The sequence below is a fragment of the Sus scrofa genome, chromosome 9 (assembly GCF_054392235.1).
Source record: "Sus scrofa isolate SSC_HxYL_T2T_F1_AM1 chromosome 9, Sscrofa_HxYL_maternal_Yorkshire_Landrace_v2.0, whole genome shotgun sequence".
NCBI lineage: Eukaryota > Metazoa > Chordata > Mammalia > Artiodactyla > Suidae > Sus > Sus scrofa.
Genome location: NC_139391.1, coordinates 26,121,056 through 26,145,736, shown reverse-complemented (window position 1 = coordinate 26,145,736; position 24,681 = coordinate 26,121,056). Strand labels below are relative to the sequence as shown.

Sequence of the window (24,681 nt, the reverse complement as noted above, 5' to 3'; positions counted from 1 at the left end):
AACTCATCTAGGCCATGGCCCAGAAATCAGCATTTTACCCACCCATCCCAGGGGTTTTGAGGCAGGTGGTCACAGAACACAATTTGCAAAATACTGCACTTTACTCTCTGAATGTACTTTTGGGGAGAAAACTACCCTGTATTTCCAGAGCACTTCAGTGTGAGGCCTTGGGTGATAATAATGACTTTCCCCACCTCAGTGGACCCAGATCACCTGGAAAGCTTGGATCACCATTCCAAGCTTTGCGGGAGAGTGTGGAGGGGCCCCCCACCCCCATCCCAGCTGAACAGGTGTATCAAAGCAGGGGTCTGATTGAATACCAGACAGACGCTGAGGCCACGTAAGAGAAAGATCCAGGATCTATTTAAGAACAAACCCAAAAGCTTGTTATTTTTCACAATCTACAAAATTGAACACAGGCAGGGATGTTGGTTACCTTTTAAAATTTTTATTATGATTTCATGTATAATTTAGACCACTGCGTGGCTGTCACACTCCTGCTAATACATTGCGTACACCCTGAACACAGTGAAAATGAGGCAGCACAGCAGAATCAGTGTGTTCATGGCTGAACCCCTTGGGGCAGGGAGGAGTTAAAGAATGATGCATGGTGACTAGCCACAAAGGTGCAGAAGCCCCTCTCCAACTTTATTTCAACAGAGATCATTTCTTGAACATAAGTATATTTTTGACGTACCCTCCTCTTCCAAAGAGTTCAGGGTGTAACACACACACACTCTCTCTCTCTCAGTCCCTCGGTCCCTTCATTTGCTGACTGCTGCAAGTGAATCTAGCATTGATGTATGAACTGAAAGGGAACTAAGGGAACAGAAGTGGAAAGAATAAATAATAGTGAATTACTTTGTAAAACTTCCCATTTTGAATCCGTTCTTTTATTATCTTATTTAACAGCCTGTAATGGGCGCTCTCCCAGGCTGAGCCATTTGGTCGATACTTGACTCCATCATGGCTTCCACCCTCAAGGTGTTGCAGGAAGGGGGATCCCTTCCAGGGCCTGAGAATGAGCTCTAACCCTTGGAAATTAATTGTCCCAGGAGACATATATGCTGACAAAGCAAAAGACTTTATTGAGGAGGGGTGACCAGGTGGAGAGCAACAGGGTAGGGGAACCCAGGAGAACTGCTCTGCTATGTGGCTCATAGTCTCAGGTTTTATGGGAATGGGGTTAGCTTCCAGGTTGTCTCTGGCCGATCATCTTGCTCAGCCCGTGCTTGATCTGACTTAGAGTTCTTTTCGGTGGCATGTTCAGCTCTCAATCAAGATGGATTCCAGCGCCAAGGATTCTGGGAGGTTGGTGGTCTCTTCCCTCCTGTTGGCCCCTCCTAGATTCTCCCTGCTAGTCTTCAGGGCAGAACCATGTGCCTTAGCAGGGCCTCCTGTTGTGAAACAACTCATGCAAGCAGCTATTATCATGCCCAGCCAAGGTGGGCAGTTTCAGTGAATGGTCCCCTAACAAAGGTACCAAGGTTTCCTGGAAGAGTGGGATAGAGATGGGAGGAGAAACAGAAATACACACTTTTAGCACATTAACTTAATGCAGGAAATGCCTCTCCCAAATCTACCTCCCTGGAATGCATCTGTTATCAATAAGGAAGAAATCCAGGCCTTGGAAAATGCCGTAAGAGTGAGCAGACACGATCTGGAGAAGGGCTGCTTAGTGTCAGACACTCCTCTAAACAGTGCCATCTCTGAAGTTATCCCAGACGTACAGACAAGGAGGGGAAGGCCCCAGACCCTGGAGAGTGCAAATGGTCCCCGGGTTACACTGGGGGAATGGGGCATCGTCAGGACCAACCATCACCAGGTCTGGGGCAGCGCTCTTTTGACTTTGCCACTTATTTCCATGGTTGAGAAGGTGATAAAGAGAAGAAAGGAAAATCTATATGTGAAGAAAATTTGACATAGAAAGCAGCACCTCTAGTGATCTGCTGGGGTTTTAGAAACTTAATTCTGTAGTATTGGACAAAGCTCAGTATTTTATGTTCCTTTTTTTTTCTTTTAAAGGGCTGCACCCACGGCATATGGAAGTTCCCAGGCTAGGGGTCAACTCGGAGCTGTAGCTGCTGGCCTATAACACAGTGACAGCAACAGCAGATCTATAAACCACTGAGTGAGGCCAGGGATCAAACCCGCATCCTCATGAATCCTAGTCAGGTTTGTTACCACCGAGCCACGATGGGAACTCCAGAGTTTAGTAATTTTCTAGATGAGTAGAAGGCTTAGGCAAGGCCAGATGGGTTATTTCTTCTTATAAAGCCTGAAAGAGACCCCTTAAAGTGAGTCCACTACAGGCTTCTCATATGTTAATGCTTAGTTTACGCAGAGGGGACCCTGGTATCACATAGGATGCTCGATTCTGGGATGAGATTTTGGTAAGAGTCTTAAACCCAGAAATACAGATGAACTCAAGGTTCTCAGATTCCACACCTCCATCCAGGTGCTGAGTTGTCAGAGGATATATGAGTATGTTGCTTTTGCCTGGCTGGTGGCTCTCTCATCCCACGCTGACCATCATGGTGTGTTGGGGCTAGAGTTTAAGTCTAGTGGTCTGTCTGTCTGAAGTTGCTGTATGTGGCAGGAATCCAAGGATGTGTGAATCAGTTATACTACAGTAACAAATAAGACTCCCAAATCCCAATGTTTATGATAATAAAGGTTTATTTCTCATTCTGTGTCCAAAAATTGGTCAGCTGCCACTCTGTTCCACATCTGCATAGTGGGATCAGGCTGAATAGCTTCTCCTGGGAATACTACCTGTCGTTAAGGAAGCTAATGAACCCAACTAGGATCCATGAGGATGTGGGTTCGATCCCTGGCCTCTCTCAGTGGGTTAAGGATCTGGCGTTGCCATGAGCTGTGGTGTAGACTGCAGATGCAACTCGGATCCAGCGTTGCTGTGGCTCTGGTGTAGGCTGGCAGCTGTGGCTCCCATTCAACACCTAGCCTGGGAACTTCCATATGCCGCAGATGTGGCCCTTAGAAGAAAAAAAGAGGGAAAAGAAAAGATGGCAAACCATGTTCCTAGTGTCACTTCTGCCCACTTTCCATTGGCCATGTGAGCCCATAGCTGCTCTGAAGCTCAGGAGGGTAGACTTTTCTTTTTCTTTTTTTAAATTTTTTGCTTTTAGGACCGTACCTGTGGCATATGGAAGTTCCCAGGCTAGGGGTTGTATCAGAGCTACAGCTGCCAGCCTATGCCACAGCCACAGCAACTCAGGATCCAAGTCACATTTGTGACCTACACCACAGCTCCCGCCACACTGGATCCTTTGCCCATTGAGCAAGGCCAGGGATCGAACCCGCATCCTCATGGATACTGGTTAGGTTCGTAACCCACTGAGCCGCAGCAGGAACTCCAGGGCACACTTTCATAATCCTCTCTTAGGGAGGAGGACCAGAGTATTTGGTGACGACTAAATCAGTTTACTACAATGAGTCAAGAGCTCTGAGGAAAAAATTGGGGATCTAAATTTACAAGTCAGTTGTGATGGATGAAAGCAGAGGCAGAATTGGAAAGGAAGACCAGTGAGGCTAGAATCCACCAGAGCTGAAGGAATACAGGCATTCAGAGCAAGGTGGGGTCAAGGGTGGTCTCCATGGATACCCTGGGTGGTTTTCATCCACTGACCTGTGACTGGCTGGGACAGGAATGAACTGGATTGTTTAAAGGGTCACAAATATGCAAGCTTGGGAAACAGAACTCAGTAGGGTCCCTCAGGAGAATGCGAGTTACCATTTTGTGTGTTTGACGTGGTCAGCGTTGTTCTCACATTGTCTTGTCTTCAGCGCTGTAGACCCTGATCACCCTGGAGAAACTGAGGCAGCAGGCTGTTGCACCAGCAGTGGGCTCTAGGACACCTTCCGTGTCTCCAGCCTTAGAGGATCCTTTTTAGAACCTTGAATGCCCTTTTCTCAAAAGAGGTAACAGATTGTATAAAACCCTTCCAACTCAGTTTAAAGGGCTTTTGATAAAAAGATGGTGCAGTTTGGAGAGCCTTGCAGATGGTAACTTGTCTGTGATAAATAATGATTTACATTGAGCAAAGTCATGATTGTTAAGTTAGTTTTGTTTTCCCATTCCCTGGAGCAATTGCAGATTAAACTCTGCAACAATGAAGAAAAGGCTAATTACTGGTTCAGGCAAAGGAACACAGGATCCAATTCTTGCCCTTTTAGACCTTGAGAGAAAGTAGAAAGTGAGATTGGTTCAACACTTTCTACTGTTTCTTTTTTTCTTTTCTTTTCTTGGCCACTCCTTCAGCATGCAGAAGTTCCTGGGCCAGAAACTGAACCCAAGCCATGGTAGTGATAATGCCAGATCCTTAACCCACTGAACTACCAACTACCATTCCTTTACTTAGTGTTCATCTCACTAGTTTGGGACTTTTATCTCCCAAGGGGCCTGCAGTGACCTCTTGCCTCTCCCTGTAGCTCTCTTCCCAGGTCTGCCTCTCAAGCTATGGTCTTCGTCTCCAAAATTCTTTCTTCTCCACTGTCAAAATTTCCATTCAATTCCCTTGGTTGAGTGTCATCCTTAAGAGCAATACTGGAGGACTCTGTGGATAGATTAATTCATTTTTTTTAGACTAATTCAGATGAAAGTGTAAGAGACTGGTAACCGGTCAATATGTTAGTATTTCCTAGGAATATTTGCATGTCAAAGTTTTCCCAGGACAATGCTTCAGCTAAGTGAAGGCTGCCATAATAAGTGGAATATGAAGCAGTGTGGCTTGCTAGTGGGGGAGCTCTTTTGTTTGGGGGCTCTTTCTGGATTATTCCCAGTCTCTTCTAAACAGCTTGTATTTATCACAGCCTCCAGTATTTGTTAGCACTCAGCTTGACACATAATTCAAGCAGACTTCTGCATAGCACTGGGCTACTTTCAGCCAGAGAGAGTGAATTTCAAGGGCCTATGCCAGCATGGCCAGGAAAAAACTAGTAATTATAACACCGTACATATCATCAAGATTCACGACAATAAAATCATGAACTTCTAAGCATTATCACATGGATTAACATAGCTAATCCTTTATTTTTATTTATTATTATTATTATTATTATTATTTTGTCTTTTTGCCATTCCTTAGGCTGCTCCCACCACATATGGAGGTTCCCAGGCTAGGGGTCGAATTGGAGCTGTAGCTGCCCTCCTACGCAGAGCCACAGCCATGTGAGATCCAAGCCGCGTCTGCAACCTACACCACGGCTCATGGCAACACCGGATCCTTAACCCACTGAGCAAGGCCAGAGATCAAACCCACAACCTCATGGTTCCTAGTCAGATTCGTTAACCACTGAGTCACAACAGGAACTCCAACATAGCTAATTCTTTAAAAGTCCATGATGGGGAGATCCCATCATGGCTCAGCAGAAACGAATTTGAGTAGCATCCATGAGGACGCGGGTTCTATCCCTGGCCTCACTCATTGGGTTAAGGATTCAGCATTGCCTTGAGCTGTGGTGGAGGTCACAGACGTGGCTCAGATCCAGCGTTGCTGTGGCTGTGGCATAGGCCAGTGGCTACAGCTCCAATTTGACCCCTAGCCTGGGAACCTCCATATACTGAGGCGGCAGCCCTAAGAAGCAAAAAATGAAAAAATTAAAAAAAAAATCAAAGTCCATGATGAGGGCAGTTTTATTATCCCACATCTTATGGAGGCCAGAACTGAGATTCAGAGATAGTAGGTAACTTATGTAAGGTCTCATAGCTAGTTAGTCTCCCCATACCTCCTCCAGTTCATTTCCTTCATGCAATGCTGCTCCTTCAGCCTCTGGCATTTAGAGTTTGGATCAGGCAGGGCAGAAGTGCAAGACGGTAGGGAGCTATGTCATCAGCAAAGCCCAGGTGCTCAGCCCCACCTCGGCCAGGCCAGTGCTTTGCAGCTGGGCATGGCCTCAGCATTGAGAGGGGTGGAGGGGGTGGGGCTTCTTTTCTATATTGGCATTCAGCATCTGTGTGGGTATTGATTTCCTTCTCAAAGGATTCCATCTGCTTTCTATCTAATTATGTTACTAATCTTCATCCCAGTCCTTTAAGGATTTTTATCCCTGTTCTAGAGGTGCAGGTTTCCAGGGTTACCAGAAATCCATAGACTGAAGACTTTCTCCGGCTTTCTTATAAAGGTCGTTATCGGTGGAAATCTTACTCTTCTTCACCTTTGTTTTCTGGCTGGTGTGTCTCACAACTTTTCTGTTTTACTTCTCCTTGCAGTTGAATTTTTAAGAATAATCCCCGAGAAGCTGCCTTGTGCAGAAGAAGATGTAAAATAAATTACATCAATGTCATTTGATAAACAAACCAACCCCGAAAGCAAAGGCAATGTCCTGGGTGGGGGTGGGGGGAAGTGCGCTGCTCTTGGAATCAGCAGAGCAGAGATGGTCAGTAACTAGCTGTGTGGTCCTGACCTAGTCATGTAATTGCTCCCATCCGAGTCTCTGCTGCTTTATCGATGAGAAGGGAACTTTGATTTGGGGGGATTCAGTGAGAGATTTGTCAGATGGGGCTTTTCAGACTTTAATGTGTATAGTAATCGCCTGTAGAAAATGCAACTTCAAATGCAGATTCTGAACCGCTAAATCTGAGGTGGGGCCTGGGAGATTAAACTCTCAAATAATGGGACAAAGGTTGAGAACCACTGTTTAAAGAAATCTTGGGAGTTCCCCTTGCAGCTCGGCGAGCTAAGAACCTGACGCATTGTCCATGAGGATGTGGGTTCGCTCCATAGGTTAAGGATCCCACGTTGCTGAAAGCTGTGGTGTAGGTCGCAGATGCGCCTTGACTGCATCTCCAATTTGAACCCTGGCCTAGGAACTTACATATGCTGCAGGTATGACCGTAAAAAGAAAAAAAAAAAAAAGAAAGAAAGAAATCTTGGAACAGCCTGTGACCACAGCCACCAAAAAAGTGTGTATGAGCGCTGAAGGGAGAGGAAATCAGAGCAGCATTTATAAAACTTCACAAGTCATATTTAAGGCCTGCCGTGAAGTAGTGTTTAAATGCAACATTTTGAGAAAAAGAATGTATATATGTAGGTGTGACTGGGTCACCTTGCTGTACAGTAGAAAATTGACAGAACACTGTAAACCAGCTATAATGGAACAAAATAAAAATCATTTAAAATAAAAAAGTAAATGCAGCATTTATTTTTTATATTTACTTATGACAGAAATAATGAGTGGTATTTGTGGACAGAAGGCTAACCCACATCAACACTTTCATTGGCTGACATTCAGACTGATTTACGGTGCCAGGGACTAAAGGTTTGCTAATATCCCAGCATCCTATGGCACAAACAGCCAAATTAAACTCAGTACCCAGGACCTGCATGATTAGAGTTATGAACTATTCCAATCTACCTCGAAGACCAGTCAGAGGGAGAGTATTGTAGGATCAGGAGGGAGACACATTTGGGAAGCAGAAATTGTATTTAGAAAATAATTCCTGGAGTTCCTGCTGTGGCGCAAAGGGATTGGTGGCTCCTCTGGAGCGCTGGCATGCAGGTTCGACCCTGGCCTGGCACAGTGGGTTAAGGATATCGTTGCTGCTGCTGTGGTGAAGGTTGAAACTGCAGCTGGGATCCGATCCCTGGCCCTGGAACTCCATAAGCTGTTGGGGGAAGAAAAGAAAAGAGGAGAAGAGAAGAGAAAAGAGAAAAAGAGAAGAGAAAAGAAACCCCACCAGCTGTTTACGTATCAGATACATTGTGTGGCTGTTTCAGTTTGCCTTGAGGTTTGATGGATTGTTGACCTGGAGAAAAAATTTCTCTTTTCTCATTTGGAGAAAGAGGGCAAAGTCTTGTTATAATTAACATCATATTCCGTTGTATTCCCAGGTCCAAATTCTCCACCCCACCCCCAGGCACTGCACAATCTTGGAAAGGGTTGTAGACCAACCACGCTGCTAACCCCAGGCTTTGTTATCTTCAGAAGGATGAAGTGCTTTATGGCTTAAAAAGCCCTTTTACTTACATTATCTTATTTGATCCTTTTGACTATCCTTTAAGCCAGATAATATTATCTCCATGATCAGTTTTGGAGAATTTATGTGATGTCGACAAGGTCAAACAGGAAGTAGCAGACCTTGAAGGCAAAACTATCTTCTGACCACTTATTTATTGCTCTTTCCACAATAATTTATCTGTCCTTGTTCCAGAAAGTTATCTTTTCAATCTCTGCACTCACATTAGCAGCTTCTAAAAAATAATGATGCCCAGGTCTTATCCCAGATCAATTAAATCAGGATCTTTGGGTTGGAGCCAAAAATCTATCTGCATTTTTTTTTCTTTTTTCTTTTTAGGGCTGCCTCTGTGGCATATGGAGGTTCCCAGGCTAAGGGTCCATTCAGAGTTATAGCTGCTGGCCTACGCCACAGCCACAGTAACTCGGGATCTGAGCCCGTCTTCAACCTACACCAGAGGTCGTGGCAACAGATTGAACCTGTTTCCTCATGGATATTAGTCAGATTCGTTTCCGATGCACCATGAAAGTAACTCCTCCATCTGCATTATTTTTTTTTTTTTTTTTTTTTGTCTTTTTAGGGCCATACCCACGGCACATGGAGGTTCCCAGGCTAGGGGTCTAATCGGAGCTGTTGCTACCAGCCTACACCACAGCCACAGCAATATGGGATCTGAGCCACATCTGCGCCAACACCACAGTTCACGGCAATGCCGGATCCTCAACCCCCTGAGCAAGGCCAGAGATGGAACCCACAACCTCATGGTTCCTAGTCGGATTCGTTTCCACTGTGCCACAACAGGAGCTCCTCCTTATCGCTGTTTTTTAAGATTCCAATTAAGGGCTTCAGAATTACTCATGTAGGGCGGGGGTAGGGGGAGGGGACAGGGAGGTAGAGACTTGCCTTTCTCCATTAGTATTTGAGCCATGTTAGAAGAAAACGCAGTATCAGTTTTTACATCAATATTTGAAATGTGTCCAAATGACAAATTCTTTTTTTTAAATGATTTTTATTTTTTCCATTATAGCTGGTTTACAGTATTCTGCCAAATGACAAATTCTTCCTCAATTGTCTTCCACTGGTTGCTCTCAACCTTGGTTGAGCCTGAGACCCCAACCTTTCAATATCAGACTGAAGGTTACAGCTCAGTGACATCAACCTTAAAGGAAGCCTTAAGATCTAGGTTAGACTGGGTGCAGAGGAATTTGCTTTTGGCCAGATATCTTATGCTGCCTAAGCAGAAGAAGAATCATGGCTTCAGTTAAATATTTTGGGTCTCTTAAACCAACATGTCAGGAAGGTCTCCCTAACCTCTGTTAGTGACATTTGCATTCAATCCAAGACTACTTATTGAAGGAATATTTCATTAGAAGATTCAGAATGGAATAAAACAGAGTCCTAATCATTTGTTCATCCAACATTAATCAAGCTGTTGCTATGTGCCAAGTTCTGGCCTAAACATTGCATGAAGATAAATAAGCTGCTGCCTCCTCCCCAGAGGCTTCTGATCCGGTGGGGAGACTGACCCACAATATTTCCTCAGCCTCCCCTGCAAGGTAGGAGCAGTATTTCCACATCCTGGTTACAGATCAAGAGAAAGAAGGAAGGCAGGAAGCATGGGCTGTCCCCTTTGTTAGCTGTCCACTGCCCTCTCCTCCTGCAGACGTGAGCTCCAAAAGGAAGCAGACCCAGCACACTGGTACCTCCTGACAATTAGAGGGCTTAGCTTCAGCACTTTTTGGAGCTCTTCAAGGTCGCAGTAATACTCTCTGACTTCTCTGGGGTTCTGTAGTTCATTTTATAATGAGAAAAGGAAGAGGCGTGTTCTGATATAGTGGCCCTTTGATTGGTCTCTTAAAGCCACGGGGACCTCTTCCTGGATCCTAAGGCTTACAGGCACTTGTTGGGTAATTTCACCTACATGAGGGTAACACACCACAGCAAGAGTAAATCCACCCTCTCCCCATTTTCCCATTATAACATAACTCACTTAACTGGGGCAAGAATACTGGATCTTGACTTTCCAACTCAGCAGGACACTGAGTAGGACTCCATCAGGCCAAGGGTAAAGTAGGAGACATCTGGGGTCTGGGCATTAGCCAGATCACTAGGTAAGGGTGAGCCAAAGATCATGAGAGTCGGATATTCGCGGACAGGAACAGACAGACATCAGCTGACCTCAAGTCCAGGCAGGAACAAGGAGTGAATGACTTTCCTGATCAGACATAGGCTAAAAGTGAGAAGCTTGGGGAATCACAAAGAACCAAGGCACCCCTAGCTGCCAAGGTCAGGGTCACACTGGGAGTTTTGCGAGGTGAGGAATCTTGGTAACTGTCTTGGTAGGAGTAAGGTCAACATTTGGGTGGATGGATGCCCACAGATGGGAGCTGAGAGGTGAGAAGGGATGTGGCTGGTTAGGGCAGAAGTCAAGGTTGTAGGTTCTTAGGAAGCTGTTTCTATTCATTAAAGTAGAGTAAATGGGAGTTCCGATTGTGGCTCAGCAGGTTAAGAACCTGACTAGTATCTGTGAGGTTGCGGGTCCATCCCCATCCTCACTCAGTGGGTTAAAGATTCATTGTTGCCACATGTTGCGTCATAGGTTGCAGATGTGTCGCGGATCCGGTATTGCCATGGCTATGGCTTAGGCTGGCAGCTGCAGCTCTGATTTGACCCCTAGCCTGGGAGCTTCCATATGTGATAGGTATGGCCCTGAAAAGAAAAGAAAAAAAAATCAGAGTAAATTTTTCCGTATATATTCTTAACCTCATTGTTGGGTTTATCTGTGTGTATGTGTGTGTATATATAGATTTTTCATGTTACCTCCCCAGCAGACTTGGAGGCCTCCAGGGTAGGGGCTGCAAGCTTGGCGACAAAGGCTTGGGCACACAGTGGGTGTTATTTGCTTTACCTAAACCCTAACGCCAGGTTCCTTACTGACCCTCTGAGATTTCCACGTGGATGCTCAAACTCATAGAAATGATATCTCTGCAGTTATCCAGGTCCTTTTTGCCACTGGGTCTCTGACCCAAAGGTCACGCTGGCTTGCGTAAGTGTTCTGTCAAAATATCCTAATCAAGTAATATTTATTGAGGACTGGAGCAGGCTTGGCCTTATGCCTATGGTGCTAACCTCAGTGAAAGTTATCATCAACGCAGCTGATGTTGCAAAACCAGCCCCAAAGCTGCAGCTCTTCTCATCTCCTAGTGATGAGCAATTCTCTGGCAGCTCCTGGTATTCTGCTCCAGGTCTCTTATTTAGATTTTTTTTTTTTTCTGGGCCATCAATCTTCTAATGAGGTATGACATGTATTCTTCCTAATTCCCCGAGCACTGTGATACAGTCAAAGCACTCTTCCTGGCTGCTTGGTTTTAGGAATTTTTGTGAAGAAGGGAAAAAGGGAGGGACAGTAGAAAAAGGGAAAAGATCAGGGGCGCATCAAGGGAGAAAAAAACAAAGGAAAAATAGAAGAAGAGTGAGGGAAAATAAGAAAAAAAAATAGGAATCTTGTTGACAGTTTGAGTTTTGCCTTATTCAGAAAGCTATTGAAATCCTTCAGAGATTCTCTTTCAAGCCAGTCTCCTGTTAGAACTTGAAACATCTCTTCTGCCTGGGATACAAGCTATAGGAAAGACACAAAGATACTTATCTAGATTCTTTTCCTATTTAGTGTGTGCTGTGTGTGTGTAAATATTCTTTAGTAGGGATATGGCATTCACTTCTGAGTTTGAAAACTGAAGATGCATTCTCTTTTTTCCCCCCCAAACACAGCCTCTGCTTGTGGTTTATTTTTTCACTGCATTGGCTTAGTTGGATAACTCAGAGGACAGTAATTCAGATTTTTTTTTTTTCAGGCAATTGATTAGGCAGGGGCAAGAGAAAGGAGATGACTAACTTTCTTTCTTTTCTTTTCTTTTTTTTTTTTTTTTTTTTTTGCTTTTTAGGGCCACACCCGCGGCATATAGAAGTTCCCAGGCTAGGGGTCAAATCGGAGCTACAGCTGTTGGCCTACACCACAGCCACAGCAACCTGGGATCTGAGCCATGTCTGTGACCTGCACCACAGCTCCTGGCAACGCCCGATCCTTAACCCACTGCGTGAGGCCTGGGATGGAACTGTGTCCTCATGGAGACCAGTTGGGCTTGTTGCTGCTGAACCGCAACAGGAACTCTAACTTTCTATTTCTATAAATGCTTTGTAAATTTTGAAGAAAGAAAAAATGTTTCCCTTTTCCTCTGTCATCCTGAGCTTCCTGGATCCTGCGTTTCCCCTCTGTCTGGTTTCAGCCAATTAGTAGCTGGCCTTTTGTTCCCCAATTTCATGCCCTGTCCCTACGGATGGATTGTGCCTCCCCACAGGAGGCAGCCTTCTTTTCTGTCCACTCAGCTGGCACCCACCAGGCAGGTCTTTCTAACTTCCTTTTTGGTGAGTCTTTTAGTGATGCTCTTGACAAAAGATGAAATCAAAAGCCAAAAGCTAAGGGCCTGGGAAGAGAAGCAAAATTCTCAGCAGTGGGATCTGCAGTTGTCAGAATGATAGTGTGTTGTGTTTATGAATGTGTGTGTGTGTGTGTTTGTGTGTTTTGCGGGGAGGTATGGTGCCAGAATGAAGAGGAAGCAGTGCTTGCATCTTCCTGAGGCTTATTTCTTCCCATGGTTTAAATTCTGTCTCCCTGCCCCCACCAAGAGTGGCCTTCTAACCTTTCCTATCTGCCCTTCCTAGCATCCTTGCTTCCCTCCCTTGCTCCAGGATGAAGGTAAGGTAAGCGGAGGCTACAGATATCATCCTTCATGGATGTGGAGGTGACAGGTGATATGGGGAGTAATCGGAGGAAGACGGGAATGCCGGGGTGGGATTACACGTGTAGGTTTCAGAAATAACCTAGATTTGAATCCCAGGGTTGGCACACAATAGCCATGTAGTCACATTCATTCTTTTCTTGCAGCATAGACATCTACAAATGGAAATAAATTAGATTGTGTTCAGAGCAGATAGAATGTTGTACATTTACTAAAAGCTCAGTAAATGTAGATATTAGCATTTACTGTTTGGAGGGCAAGAACTTTGATGGAGTAGCTTTTATTTGAAGACCCACAAGCAATGATTTGGAAGGATCATGAAGAGCGCTAGTCCCACCAACTCCCCACTTTCGTGTCAACTCTGAGCAAATGTGGGAACAGGTGAATGGATCTCCTCCAGTGAGGTCTAGGAGAGAGGCAGCAAATTATGGTTAAGGATTCCACTTTAAAAAAGTGTCTCATTTTCAACTAGATGACCCTCTAGGTCCTTTAAAACCTACTTTGATCTACAAATAAATACTGGAGAGGGTGCAGAGAAAAGAGAACTCCTACTCTGTTGGTGTGGATGTAAATTGGTGCAGCCTCTATGAAAAAGTTACAGAAGTTCCCTAAAATATTAAAAATAGAGGTACCATAAAATCCCACTCATGGGCATATACCCAATAAAGATGGAAACTCTAATTACAAGATACATGCGCACAGAGCTATTTACAATAGCCAAGACATTATAAATTAATGTGTCCATGACAGATGAGTGGATAAAGATGTTGTATGTATATCTATATATATGTGTGTATATACGTATATATACATAGATACACACACATACTGACATAAGAATGAACAAAATAATGCCATTTGCAGTGATATGGATGAATTGAGAGATTATCCTACTAAGTGAATTAAGTCAAAGAAAGACAAATATATCACTTATGAGTGGAATCTAAAAAAAAGATACAAATGAACATATTTACAAAACAGAAACAGACTCATAGAAAACAAAGTTATGGTCAACAAAAGGAAAAATGGGGGGGCAGGGATAAATTAGGAGTTTGGGATTAGCAGATACTACTATACATAAAATAGAAAAACAAGGTCTGGAATTCTCTTGTGCTGCAGGGTGTTAAGAGTCTGGCATTGTCACTGCAATGGCTTGGGTCACTGCTGTGATGCAGGTTTGATTCCTGGCTGTGATGTGGGTTTTATCCCTGGCCCGGGAACTTTGATGCCACAGGCACAGCCAAAAAAATCCCACAAAGAACCCACTGTATAGCATAGGGAACCATATGCAATCTTATAGTAACCTATCATGGAAAAGAATCTGGAAAAGAATGTACATATTATACATACACAAACACAGCTGAATCACTTTCCTGCACATCTGAAATACAACATTGTATATCAATTATACTTATAAGAGAAAAATACATTTGAAAGGGTGGGTGAGAAGGAAGCACATGGTACTGTTGGACTAACCTATTGGTGCTGAGATCCTGCCCTATGCCGTTGTGAGTTTACTTTAATCACATCCCCAAATATTTCCTCTTCCTCCTAGAGAGGACCAGCCTGGGATGATTAGGTTGGAGGGAACTGGGAGAAGGAGGGGACAGAATCCTGGGTAGGAGAAGGAGGTAGGACCTTGCAGATCAAGTTCACCACCCAGGGCATAAAACCTCTCTGAAGCCTATGGGCCTGCCTTCATTTGTTCATCTACCCAGGGGTTCCTAATTGACCTCAAGCTTTCCTTCTTGGGAGAAACCAAGACAGCTAGTTGCAGTTTTATTATTCATTTTATTCAGTCGATACACAGAAATGTCTTATAGAGTGGGAACTGTTGAGGAAACTAAAGCACGGGGTGGGGCGGGGGGAGGCCATGCTTCACTTCTTGCTGGCCTTTCCTGCCACCTTGGTGACCTTGGCCATGGTGGCTGTCTTTTTCTCCACCGCCTTGATGCAAAGAGCCACTGTTTGCCTCAAGTCCTTTACAGCAAAATGGCCTGGAAGAGGAAAGAAGAGTGGGAGCTCTGGAAGGGGACACGAAAGGAAAAAGGCTCCTTCACCTTTGGGGGAGGGGTGTGGCTCACCTAGAGGTGGGTACTGGGAGAAGGTCTCCACACACATGGCCTTGCTGGGCACCATCTGCACCATGGCCGCGTCCCCCGACTTCAGGGCTTTGGGGTTGTCCTCCAGCTTCTTGCCAGAGCGCCGGTCCATCTTTTCCCTCAGTTCAGCAAACTCGCAGGAGATGTGGGCCGTGTGGCAGTCCAGCACCGGGGAGTAGCGGGTTTGGATCTGTCCCGGGTGATTCAGGACGATCACCTGGTGGGGGAGGGGTGGGAGGACAGAATTAGGAGGGATCTGATGGCTCCTGCATCCGAACCAACTCTCGACCAATCAGGGGCCTCCGTGGAAATGGGACTGATCTTCCTAAGAAGCATTTCCATCACCACGGAAGCCAAGGCCCCCGACCTCCGGGGCGGGGGGGGACGCACCTACCTGCGCCACAAAGCTGCTGGCCTCCATTGGGGGGTTGTTCTTGCTGTCCCCGGCCACGTTGCCGCGACGGATGTCCTTCACCGACACGTTCTTCACGTTGAAGCCCACGTTGTCACCGGGCAGGGCCTCAGCCAGGGCCTCGTGGTACATCTCCACAGACTTGACCTCAGTGGTGACGTTGTTGGGGGCAAAGGTGACCACCATGCCGGCTTTCAGGAAGCCGGTCTCCACGCGGCCCACGGGCACAGTGCCGATGCCTGTCCGAAGGGAGAGGGGCAGTCAGAATGATTCTAGGCGCCCCCCCCACCCCGTGGGAACTGGCTTCCAGGAAGTTGTATTGGTTCCTGGGCTCAAGGACAGAGACCCCTTGCAGAACTGGTAAGATCGAAAGGCCATATCTACTGTGTTTCAGATAAATTGGAAACGCTGGAGGCTTTGTTTGGCACTTTGTCAAACCTGGCACCTGGCCTGGCACACCACCCCCCACCCCCACCCCCACCCCACCCCGCAAAGAGAGGCCCCTGGGAACAGGTTGCTCGACCTGGGAGGTGCCGGTGATCATGTTCTTGATGAAGTCCCTGTGGCCCGGGGCGTCGATGATGGTGATATAGTACTTGCTGGTCTCGAACTTCCACAGAGAGATGTCGATGGTGATGCCTCGCTCTCTCTCCGCCTTGAGTTTGTCCAGCACCCAGGCGTACTTGAAGGAGCCCTTACCCATCTGCGGAGGGGCAGCGGGGGCGGGTGAGTAGAGCGAGGGATATTGAGCGGAGGGGTCCAGCCCTGCAGCTTCAGCCGCATCGCGGGCCTCAGAAGGCATCTGCTGTCGGCGCTCTGCCTCCAGACCCACACCTGGCTCCCTGCCGCTCCCAGACTCTGACACCCGCCCACATCACGGGTGTCTTCTCTTTGCCCATGGCGTCAGGTCCTTCCTTCAGTCACTGCTAGACAGGAGCATGGTGGGGGTGGGTGAGGCCAAAGTTTCCAGGCCTGCCTCTCTCCATCCTCCCTCGACTCTGCTCCTGCCCAGCCCTACCTCCCTGCCCCACACACTTTACGACCTAGCCCAGAGTCTGGGAAGGGTAATTTTACCAGGGTCACATCTTGGCAAGGGTCACAATTCCAGGGCCACAGCCTCTATTTGCAAGTAGTCCTGGCTTATCCTTCCTTTCTCTTGTGTGGGCCTTCTCCAGAACATTTGGGGACTTAGCTATCTATCCCCTCTGCCATCCCTCCCACCTCCCTACCCCCCTACCCCTGGCCCACTCCTTGGGCAAGAAACCCTGACACTTCCTAATCTGCAGCTGGTTCCCTGCATCACCACCCCTGGCCCCAGCCCTTACCTCCAGAGAAAAAGCAACCAAGTCCATCCAGCAAGAGCTGCAGCAGCTGCTCTGAAGACAGTGAACTTGATAATGAAGGGCTGTCTTGCCTCCCACTTTTATAAGCCTAGCCCTGGACCCTCCTTCTGGTTCCACCCACATCTGATCCCTGAGTGGGAAATAGTTTAGGAAGTGCCACTCCCTACCCCTAAGCCCATTCCCTACCCCCAAACCTGATTTCACAGACTTCTTCCTCGACCGATGAAGAGAGGTGGGTGACCAATGTTCACAAAGTACTATTCACAATAGCCAAGACATGGAAGCAACCTAAGTGTCCATGGACAGATGAATGGAAAGTAGATGTGGTACATATATGCAATGGAATATAACTCAGCCATAACGAAGAATGAAATCCTGCCACTGGCAGCAACACGGATGGACCTGGAGATTATCATACTAAGTGAAATAAATAAGACAGAGAGAGGAAAGTATCCTATGACATCACTTATATATGGAATCTAAAAAAATGATACAAATGAAATTATCATGCTAAGTGAAGTCAGTCAGACAATGAGACACCAACATCAAATGCTTTCACTGACATGTGGAATCGGAAAAAAGGACAGAATGAACTTCTTTGCAGAACAGATACTGACTCATAGACTGAAAAACTCATGGTCTCCAAAGGAGACAGTTTAGGGGATGCACTGGTGTTGTGGGTTGGAAATCTTATAAATGTGGATTGTGATGATCATTGTACAATATAAATGTAATAAATTCATTAAGTAATTTAAAAAAACCAAAAAACCAAACCAAACCAAACAAAAATGATACAAATGAACTTATTTGCAAAAGGGAAAGAGAGACACAGACAACAAATTTATGATTAGCAAAGGGGAAAGGGTTGGGTTGGTGGGCGGGGATGAGGAGGGATTAATTAGGATTGTTGGATTAACATATACACACTACTATATGTAAAATAGATTTCAACAAGTATTTACTATATAGCTCAGGGAACTCTATTCAATATCTTGTCGTAACATATAATGGAAAATAATCTCAAAAACATGTATAACTGAATCCTTTTGCTGAATAATTGAAACTAAGGCAATATTATAAATCAACCATACTTCAATTTAAAAAACCCTTACTTTACAAAAGTGAGACAAAATCTAAACTGTATGAGAGGATTGAAGTATAAAGTCCTCCTCCCTCCCCATCCCAGAGTCTCTGTTCCTCTCCCCAGAGCCCACCACCCCAACCATGTTCTTCTATATGTACATGTGTTCTAAATGTTCCAGCCTATGAAACCCCTTTTCAGAATATCCCCTTGTCCTTTAAGCACTAACTTTACAGGAGTTCCCTGGTGGCCTAGCAGATTGAGGATCTGGCATTGTCACTGCAGTGGCTTTGGGTTCCTCTCCAGGGAACTTAAGCATGCTGCAGGCATGGCCAAAAAAACACCCCCAAAACAAACAAACAAACAAAAAAACCTGAACTTTACACAGTCTCTTTATACTTTCTTTTTAAACAACTTCCAAGGCTCTATGTCATAGCTGGTCTGATTATGACCCTGACAGCAGCTCACAGGTCAGGGGCACATCCAATGTGAGAATGTAGAAACTTCCAGGACCTGCAAAGGGTGCCCAAGTGACAGAATGGCCCTGCCCACTGGCTCTCCCATCCAGGACCTTTGTTTTCTGCTCTCAGACCTGTGCCCTCCCCCCACCACTCCCTGCCACAGGGAAGCCAGAAAATGCTGCATTACCCTCATACAGTGCGATCAGGAGAAGAGAGAGAGAAGAGCCTACATGCTCAGGAGTTAATGGCCAGAAATGGGAGGAATGCTTCCTTCTGTGTAAGAGCCTGGAGAAAAGGCCCGTAAGGCCCGGAGGAAATGCTCAACTAGGAAGTAAAGTGTACCTAGTGGACAGAGGGGCACCCAAATTGGAGACTGTAAAACTGAAAAGCTAAGTGCTTTTCCCTCTCTTTTTGCTCCCAAACTACCTAGTCTCACATTCTTGCCAAAGGCGATTTCCTTCTGTCTGTGGTCCAGGTGATGTTGTCTTGGTCCAATAATACAGCCTGTGCTGTTCATTTGTTGCTTTTACGGAGAAGCCCTTGCAGGACAGCCCAGCCCCAGTTTTTATGGTGTGGTCTGATTTCACTAATTTGATAAAGACAACTCATTAGAGGCAAGTTGGGAAGCCCCAGAGCAGACCAATAAATAGTCGGCTAAGCCATTCACTTAAAATGACAATAGCAAAAATGTTAATAAATGTCAATATGTGCACCATGGTTTAGGATTGCTTTCAAGAAGCAATTCTGCTGAGGTCTTCGAATGATTTTCTCTAATAGATGACCTCCCTGTTGTCAGATTTGGTCTGGACTCACTTTGATTATGCAACCCCACCACATGTGTGCCCGAGTTGAAAAGCCTCGTGGCTGGGTGCCACCATCGAACTCAACAGTCAGACTCCTTAAGATTTTTATGAGTCGTGATCATGGTCACTTCTCTGCATGATTTGGGATGGAGGTTATTGGTGATTTAAATAGAATTAAAACCCACTTAGAGAAACGGCTAATTTAGGTCCTCCAAAATCCATTCCCAGGCCAGATTATCTGGATTGGATCTCTGGACAACTACTAAGTAATCACCTAATTTACTTTCAACTTTATATTCTGCTCTTTAGACATTGACTTATTAGGCTACAAAAAGTTCTTAAAAACAGAGTGGGTTGGGTAATCAAAGGGCCGATAGATAGATAGATAGATAGATAGATAGATAGATAGATAGATATAGATATATATCTGAATTACTTTGCTGAATACCAGAAACTAACACAACATTGTAAATCAACTATACTTTAATAAAATAAAATTTAAATTTAAAAAATTTAAATGCTTTATTCACTCTTTGGGATTCAGTTTCCTTATCTGTAAAATGGTTGTGATAATAACTCTTACTACTCAGTTATACACAAGACATGTGTATATGCATACAGATGTGCATATGTATAGGTATATTATTTAAATAAGATACTGTATACTAGGCGCCTAGCATAGTGGTGCCTAGAGTGTCAGTTATCATTGTAATTACCAGTGGCCCCCTCCAAGATTTTCCCAGAGTTTCTCAGGCTGATGTGTAACAATAGTAAACACAGTTTGGTGTCTCCCTATTTTGACATATCTTTTGCAGAGTTTACAGGAACCCAAAATCATGCAGGCAGCATTTACTCACATTGTGTCTATCATCAAATGATGTTCCTCTAGAGTGTTCCTTTGTGAGTTTTTAAAAATAAGTTCACTACCTTCTTCTTCTTCTTTTCCTTCTTCTCTTGCTTCTCTTCCTCCCTAACCCACTTTTTCTTTTGGTTGTGCCCAAAGCATGTGGAAGTTCCTGCTGGCCAGGGATTGAAACTGCGCCACAGCAGCAACCTGAACCGCAGCAGTGACAAACGCCAGATCCTTAACCCACTGCACCACAGGGAGCTCCTAATCAGTTCTTCTTACCTACTCTCATTGATGTAATTCTTTTCCAGAAAGAGCTTAGATGGGGAATGGAATCCTCCTTTTATTAAAAGGTTAACATAAAATTAACTGTGAAGCCTCTTTTGTCCAGCCCTTGTTGAAAATATTTCCAAATGAACAGGTCCATTTTTCTGTCCTGAGACAGTTCTATGAACAGAGAAGTTCATCTTTCTGTGATGATAGGAGTTCTTGGGGTGCCTGGAGCATCACTCTGAATGCTGGTTTTTATCATGCAGGTTTGCAAAGATAAAAGCTGAAGAGTAGGTGCTGGCAAACTTTGACCCATGTCACAGTTGGCACCAAGGCTAAGTTTTCACTGGGTTTATTAGAACTGTGTATTATAGAGTTTTATATTGTAGGCACTTGATACATGTCTGTCAAATAAATGAAAATTGCATCTTCTCTCCCCAGTAGCCTCAGTCCCTCCTGCCACCTCTCTGTTCCATCTTTTCCCTGAAATATTGAAGATAGCTTAGGAGGACTCCTAAAATATAAAGAATGGAGGTGACATTACTTAAGGATAAGTCAGTCTCAGCCACTTCTTCCCATTCCACTTGCTGTGGCCAATTTTGTGCTGTGATAGACTCTGTTCTGCTGCTGCTGCTGCTGATTGAACCAGGAATTGAGGAATGGGGTGGGCAAGGTATTGCCTGGATGGAGCTAATCAGACTCTTTCCTGGTAGAGAGGCAGTTTTCAGTGTCAATGCGATCATATGCCTTCCAGAAACTCCCCTTTCTTGGTTTAGTTAGTTAAGTGGATTCTGGTCTATGTATGTATTTATAGTTAAACAATTTTTTGAGTGGTTTCTGTTCTTTACATCTAAAAAAAAATCTCTGTCTAAAGCTGACGCCACAGTCTGGCCACAAACTTTCTGCAGGATATTCAGTCAGGGAACCTGGAGTAAGCTTATTTTAATATAGTAAATCAGTTACATTTTCAAATGACATGCTTCGCCTCCAGACATCTTGGCAAGTGAAATACCTCTTAATTTGATGCAGTGGTTCCAATTTAACAATTTAACTCTGAAAAAAGTACAGTAAATATATAACAGAGTGGTAAAAATAAAAGTTTCAAAACACAGGGAGGATAATGTATTTCCTCTTCTTCTTCTTCTTTTTTTTTTTTAGATTAACAATCTGAAAATCTGTGGTGCATTTATTTTGGACACAGATCCATAGTAGTCAGCGTATTGTCTGAAAAAGTAACTGACATACTGTTTAAAAATAAGTTTATTCCACATTCCCAGACCTTTCCTATACTTCGTGGTTGAAGATGAAAATTGAACCTCATGTGGTTGAAGTATCATGAGATAAAACAGAATGTAACCACTCAAATAGTGATAGTCTACGCTAAAGCAGAGATTTATCCTGAATATCCTCATAAACTCTCCTGGTTTAACATAGAGAACAACAGCCTCTGCTACATCTTTACAACAGCAGAACACAGGTTTTATAGCACCAGGTCTTATAATATTTTCCAACACTGGCAGATGGTGTTTGTTACCTGCAAGTGCAATTCAGGAAAAATGCATTTTGAGGGCAAAGGATGCAGGGAGCACCAATCACCCTTTACTGGCCTTCTTTCAGCCCAGCTTGCCATCCTTGGTTCAAGTCCTTTCAAGAAATACTTATTTAATACCAACTATGTCTACCATGTATATTGGGAAAACCTACTATCTTCCCTTCTTTTCTGTCTTCGCTTTCACACAGCTGACAGTCCTGGTCACCAAATGTGTGTGGTTCCCCCCCATCAAGTAATTCTCTGTGACACCAGCTGGGTGTTCAGCAATTTAACTCAGCATCAAATACTATCCATCTGGAGATGGTGTCAGAGCCCTTGGGCTAAGGGCTCAGTTCCACAAGATTGTTCCCACTGTTCTTCAGTTGCCCATCACCAATGGTGGTAAGTCCCCAGGTTACCTACACGGCTGTCTGACTTGGCTACAAATTGGGGGTTCACACACCCCCTTCCCTGGGTTCAATTAATTTGCTAGAGCAGCTGATAGAACTCAGGGAAACACATTTACAGTTTATTAAAGGATATGGGGAGTTCCCATTGTGGTTCAGCAGGTTAAGAATCCAACTAATCACAGATGATGAAACATGATGGAGGATAATGTGAGAAAAAGAGTGTATGTGTGTGTGTGTGTGTGTGGACTGGGTCATTTTGTTGTACAGGAGAAATTGACAGAACACTGTAAACCAACTATAATGAAAAAAAAAATCATTAAAAAAAGAATCCGACTAGGATCCATGAGGATGTGAGTTTGATCCCTGGCCTCACTCAGTGGGTTAAGGATCAGGTGTTGCCTCGAGGTGCAGTATAGGTCATAGACATGGCTCGGATTTGGCGTTGCTGTGGCTCTGGCTCTGATTCGACCCCTAGCCTGGGAACTTCCATATGCTGCAAGTGTGGCCCTAAAAAGAAAAAAAAAGTAATGAAGGAGATGATAAAAGATACAGTTGAACAGCCAGGTGAGGCGATACGAAGGGTTTAATCTGGGAGGGTCCTTAAGTGCAGGAGCTTCTGTCTTCATGGAGGTGGCATGTGTCACCCTCCCAGTGTGCGTGTGCTCACCAGCCTGGAAGCTCCCTGCACCCCATGCAGTTGGAATCTGAATGGAGGCTTTCCCACACAGGCATGATCTATTATTGACTCCATTTTTAGTCCTTCTGCCCTCTCTGGAAAAGGAGGCGGGGCTAAAAATTCCAAGTTTCTAATCACGGCTTGAACTTTCTTCGGACCAGGGCCCATCCAGGAGCCCTCCAAGAGTCACCTCATTGGAACAAAAGGTAATCCTAATGTCCTGCTCTTATCTCTTAGGAATTTACGTGGGTTTAGGAGCCCTGTGTCAGGATGGGGTCAAACAGCAAATATTAGATCAAAAGAGGTTCCTAGGGTTCTTACAACTTACAAAATGACAAGGATTTCAGGAAGCCTGAGTCAGCGGCCAGGAAACAGACACCGATATGTATTTTGATTATCTCAGGCTATGCTAATTGCCGGGGATGCCTGTGTTGATAAGATGGAATTGCTGCCCTCATGGAATTTACTGTCTGGCAGGGATTAGAGACATTAATCAAGAGCTTATTGGAGTTCCCGTCCTGGCGCGGTGGTTAACGAATCCGACTAGGAACCATGAGGTTGCGGGTTCGATCCCTGCTCTTGCTCAGTGGGTTAACGATCCGGCGTTGCCGTGAGCTGTGGTGTAGGTTGCAGACGCGGCTCTAATCCCGCGTTGCTGTGGCTCTGGCGTAGGCTGGTGGCTACAGCTCCGATTCAACCCCTAGCCTGGGAACCTCCATATGCCGCGGGAGCGGCCCAAGAAATAGCAAAAAAAAAAAAAAAAAAAAAAAAAAAGCTTACAACTGTGACAAATAAAAACACCTACCAGGTGCCAGGCCTTCTCCTGGACACTTTCTAGTCACTGTTTGACGTAGATCTTGGGATGCTCCGTTTAGGGCACTAGTGCTTAGAGAAGTTAGGATTTAGGATTTGAAATCAAGTTTGCACCATTAGGTCCACAATCCTATGCTCTCCAACATGACAGCCACTAGTCATGGGTGGTTATTTAAATTAAATTTAATTTTTTGTGTGTGTGTGTGTGTGCTCTTTAGGGCCACACTCATGGCAGATAGAGGTTCCCAGGCTAGGGGTCAAATCAGAGCTACAGCTTCCAGCCTGGATACTAGTCGGATTCATTTCTGCTGCACCATGATGGGAACTCCTAAATTTAAATTTAAAGCAACACATATCAGATGAAATTTAAACATATAGTTCCTTAGTCACACTGGCTGCATTTCAAGTACTCAATAACCACATGTGGCTAGTGGCTACTATATTGGACAGTGAAGATATAGGACATTTCCATCGTCACAGAAAGTTCCACTGGCCAGCACCGGTCTAGACTCTTAAAGCCTAGGCTCAGGCTCAACTCCAAGATCCTATGCCCTGGAGATCCCGCTGTGTTGCAGTGGAAATGGATCCGACTAGTATCCACAAGGACGTGAGTTTGATCCCTGGCCCCGTTCAGTGTGTTATGGATCCAGTGTTGCCGTGAGCTGTGGTGTAGGTCACAGACATGGTTTGGATCCGGAATTACTGTGGCTGTGGTGAGGGCTGGCAGCTGTAGCTCTGATTTGACGCCTAGCTTGGGAAACTCCGTATGCTGCACATGCATCCCTAAAAAAGAAAAAAAAGATCCTATGCCCAGAACAGATTTCCAAATTCCAGGAGTCATTATAATCAGAATTATTTCTCTTCTCTAAACCATCAGAAAAGAAGCTTCTGAATAGGGACCTAGCCTGGCACGATTTGAATGTTTCTGACCTTGGATGTAGATGTTTAGAAGTGGATCAGAGATTCTGTTTGTAATGGGAACTGTGCACAATTTAATGAGATAGTAAATCACACCCTTCAGTGTGAAGCCTGGCACATGGTAGGCACTCAATAAATGCTAATGTGATATTAAAGAGTGAGGAATGTGGAATGCTGGATTTGAGGCCCAGTTTATCACTTTCCAAGCACGTGGCCTGTACAAATCAGTCAGTTTCTCTG

At 44.9% G+C, this 24,681-nt stretch overlaps 1 protein-coding gene across 1 annotated transcript; it reads right to left on the bottom strand.

The window, feature by feature from the left end:
* Positions 1-14,652: 14,652 nt before the first annotated feature.
* Positions 14,653-15,522, bottom strand: LOC100512298 (elongation factor 1-alpha, oocyte form-like). The gene is made up of 3 exons (XM_084978235.1): positions 15,271-15,522; positions 14,859-15,093; positions 14,653-14,771 (listed from the first exon to the last, which is right to left on the bottom strand). Exons 1-3 carry the CDS (start codon positions 15,472-15,474, stop codon positions 14,653-14,655), a joined length of 558 nt encoding a protein of 185 aa, XP_084834361.1. The 5' UTR covers positions 15,475-15,522.
* Between the last annotated feature and the right edge of the window lie 9,159 nt (positions 15,523-24,681).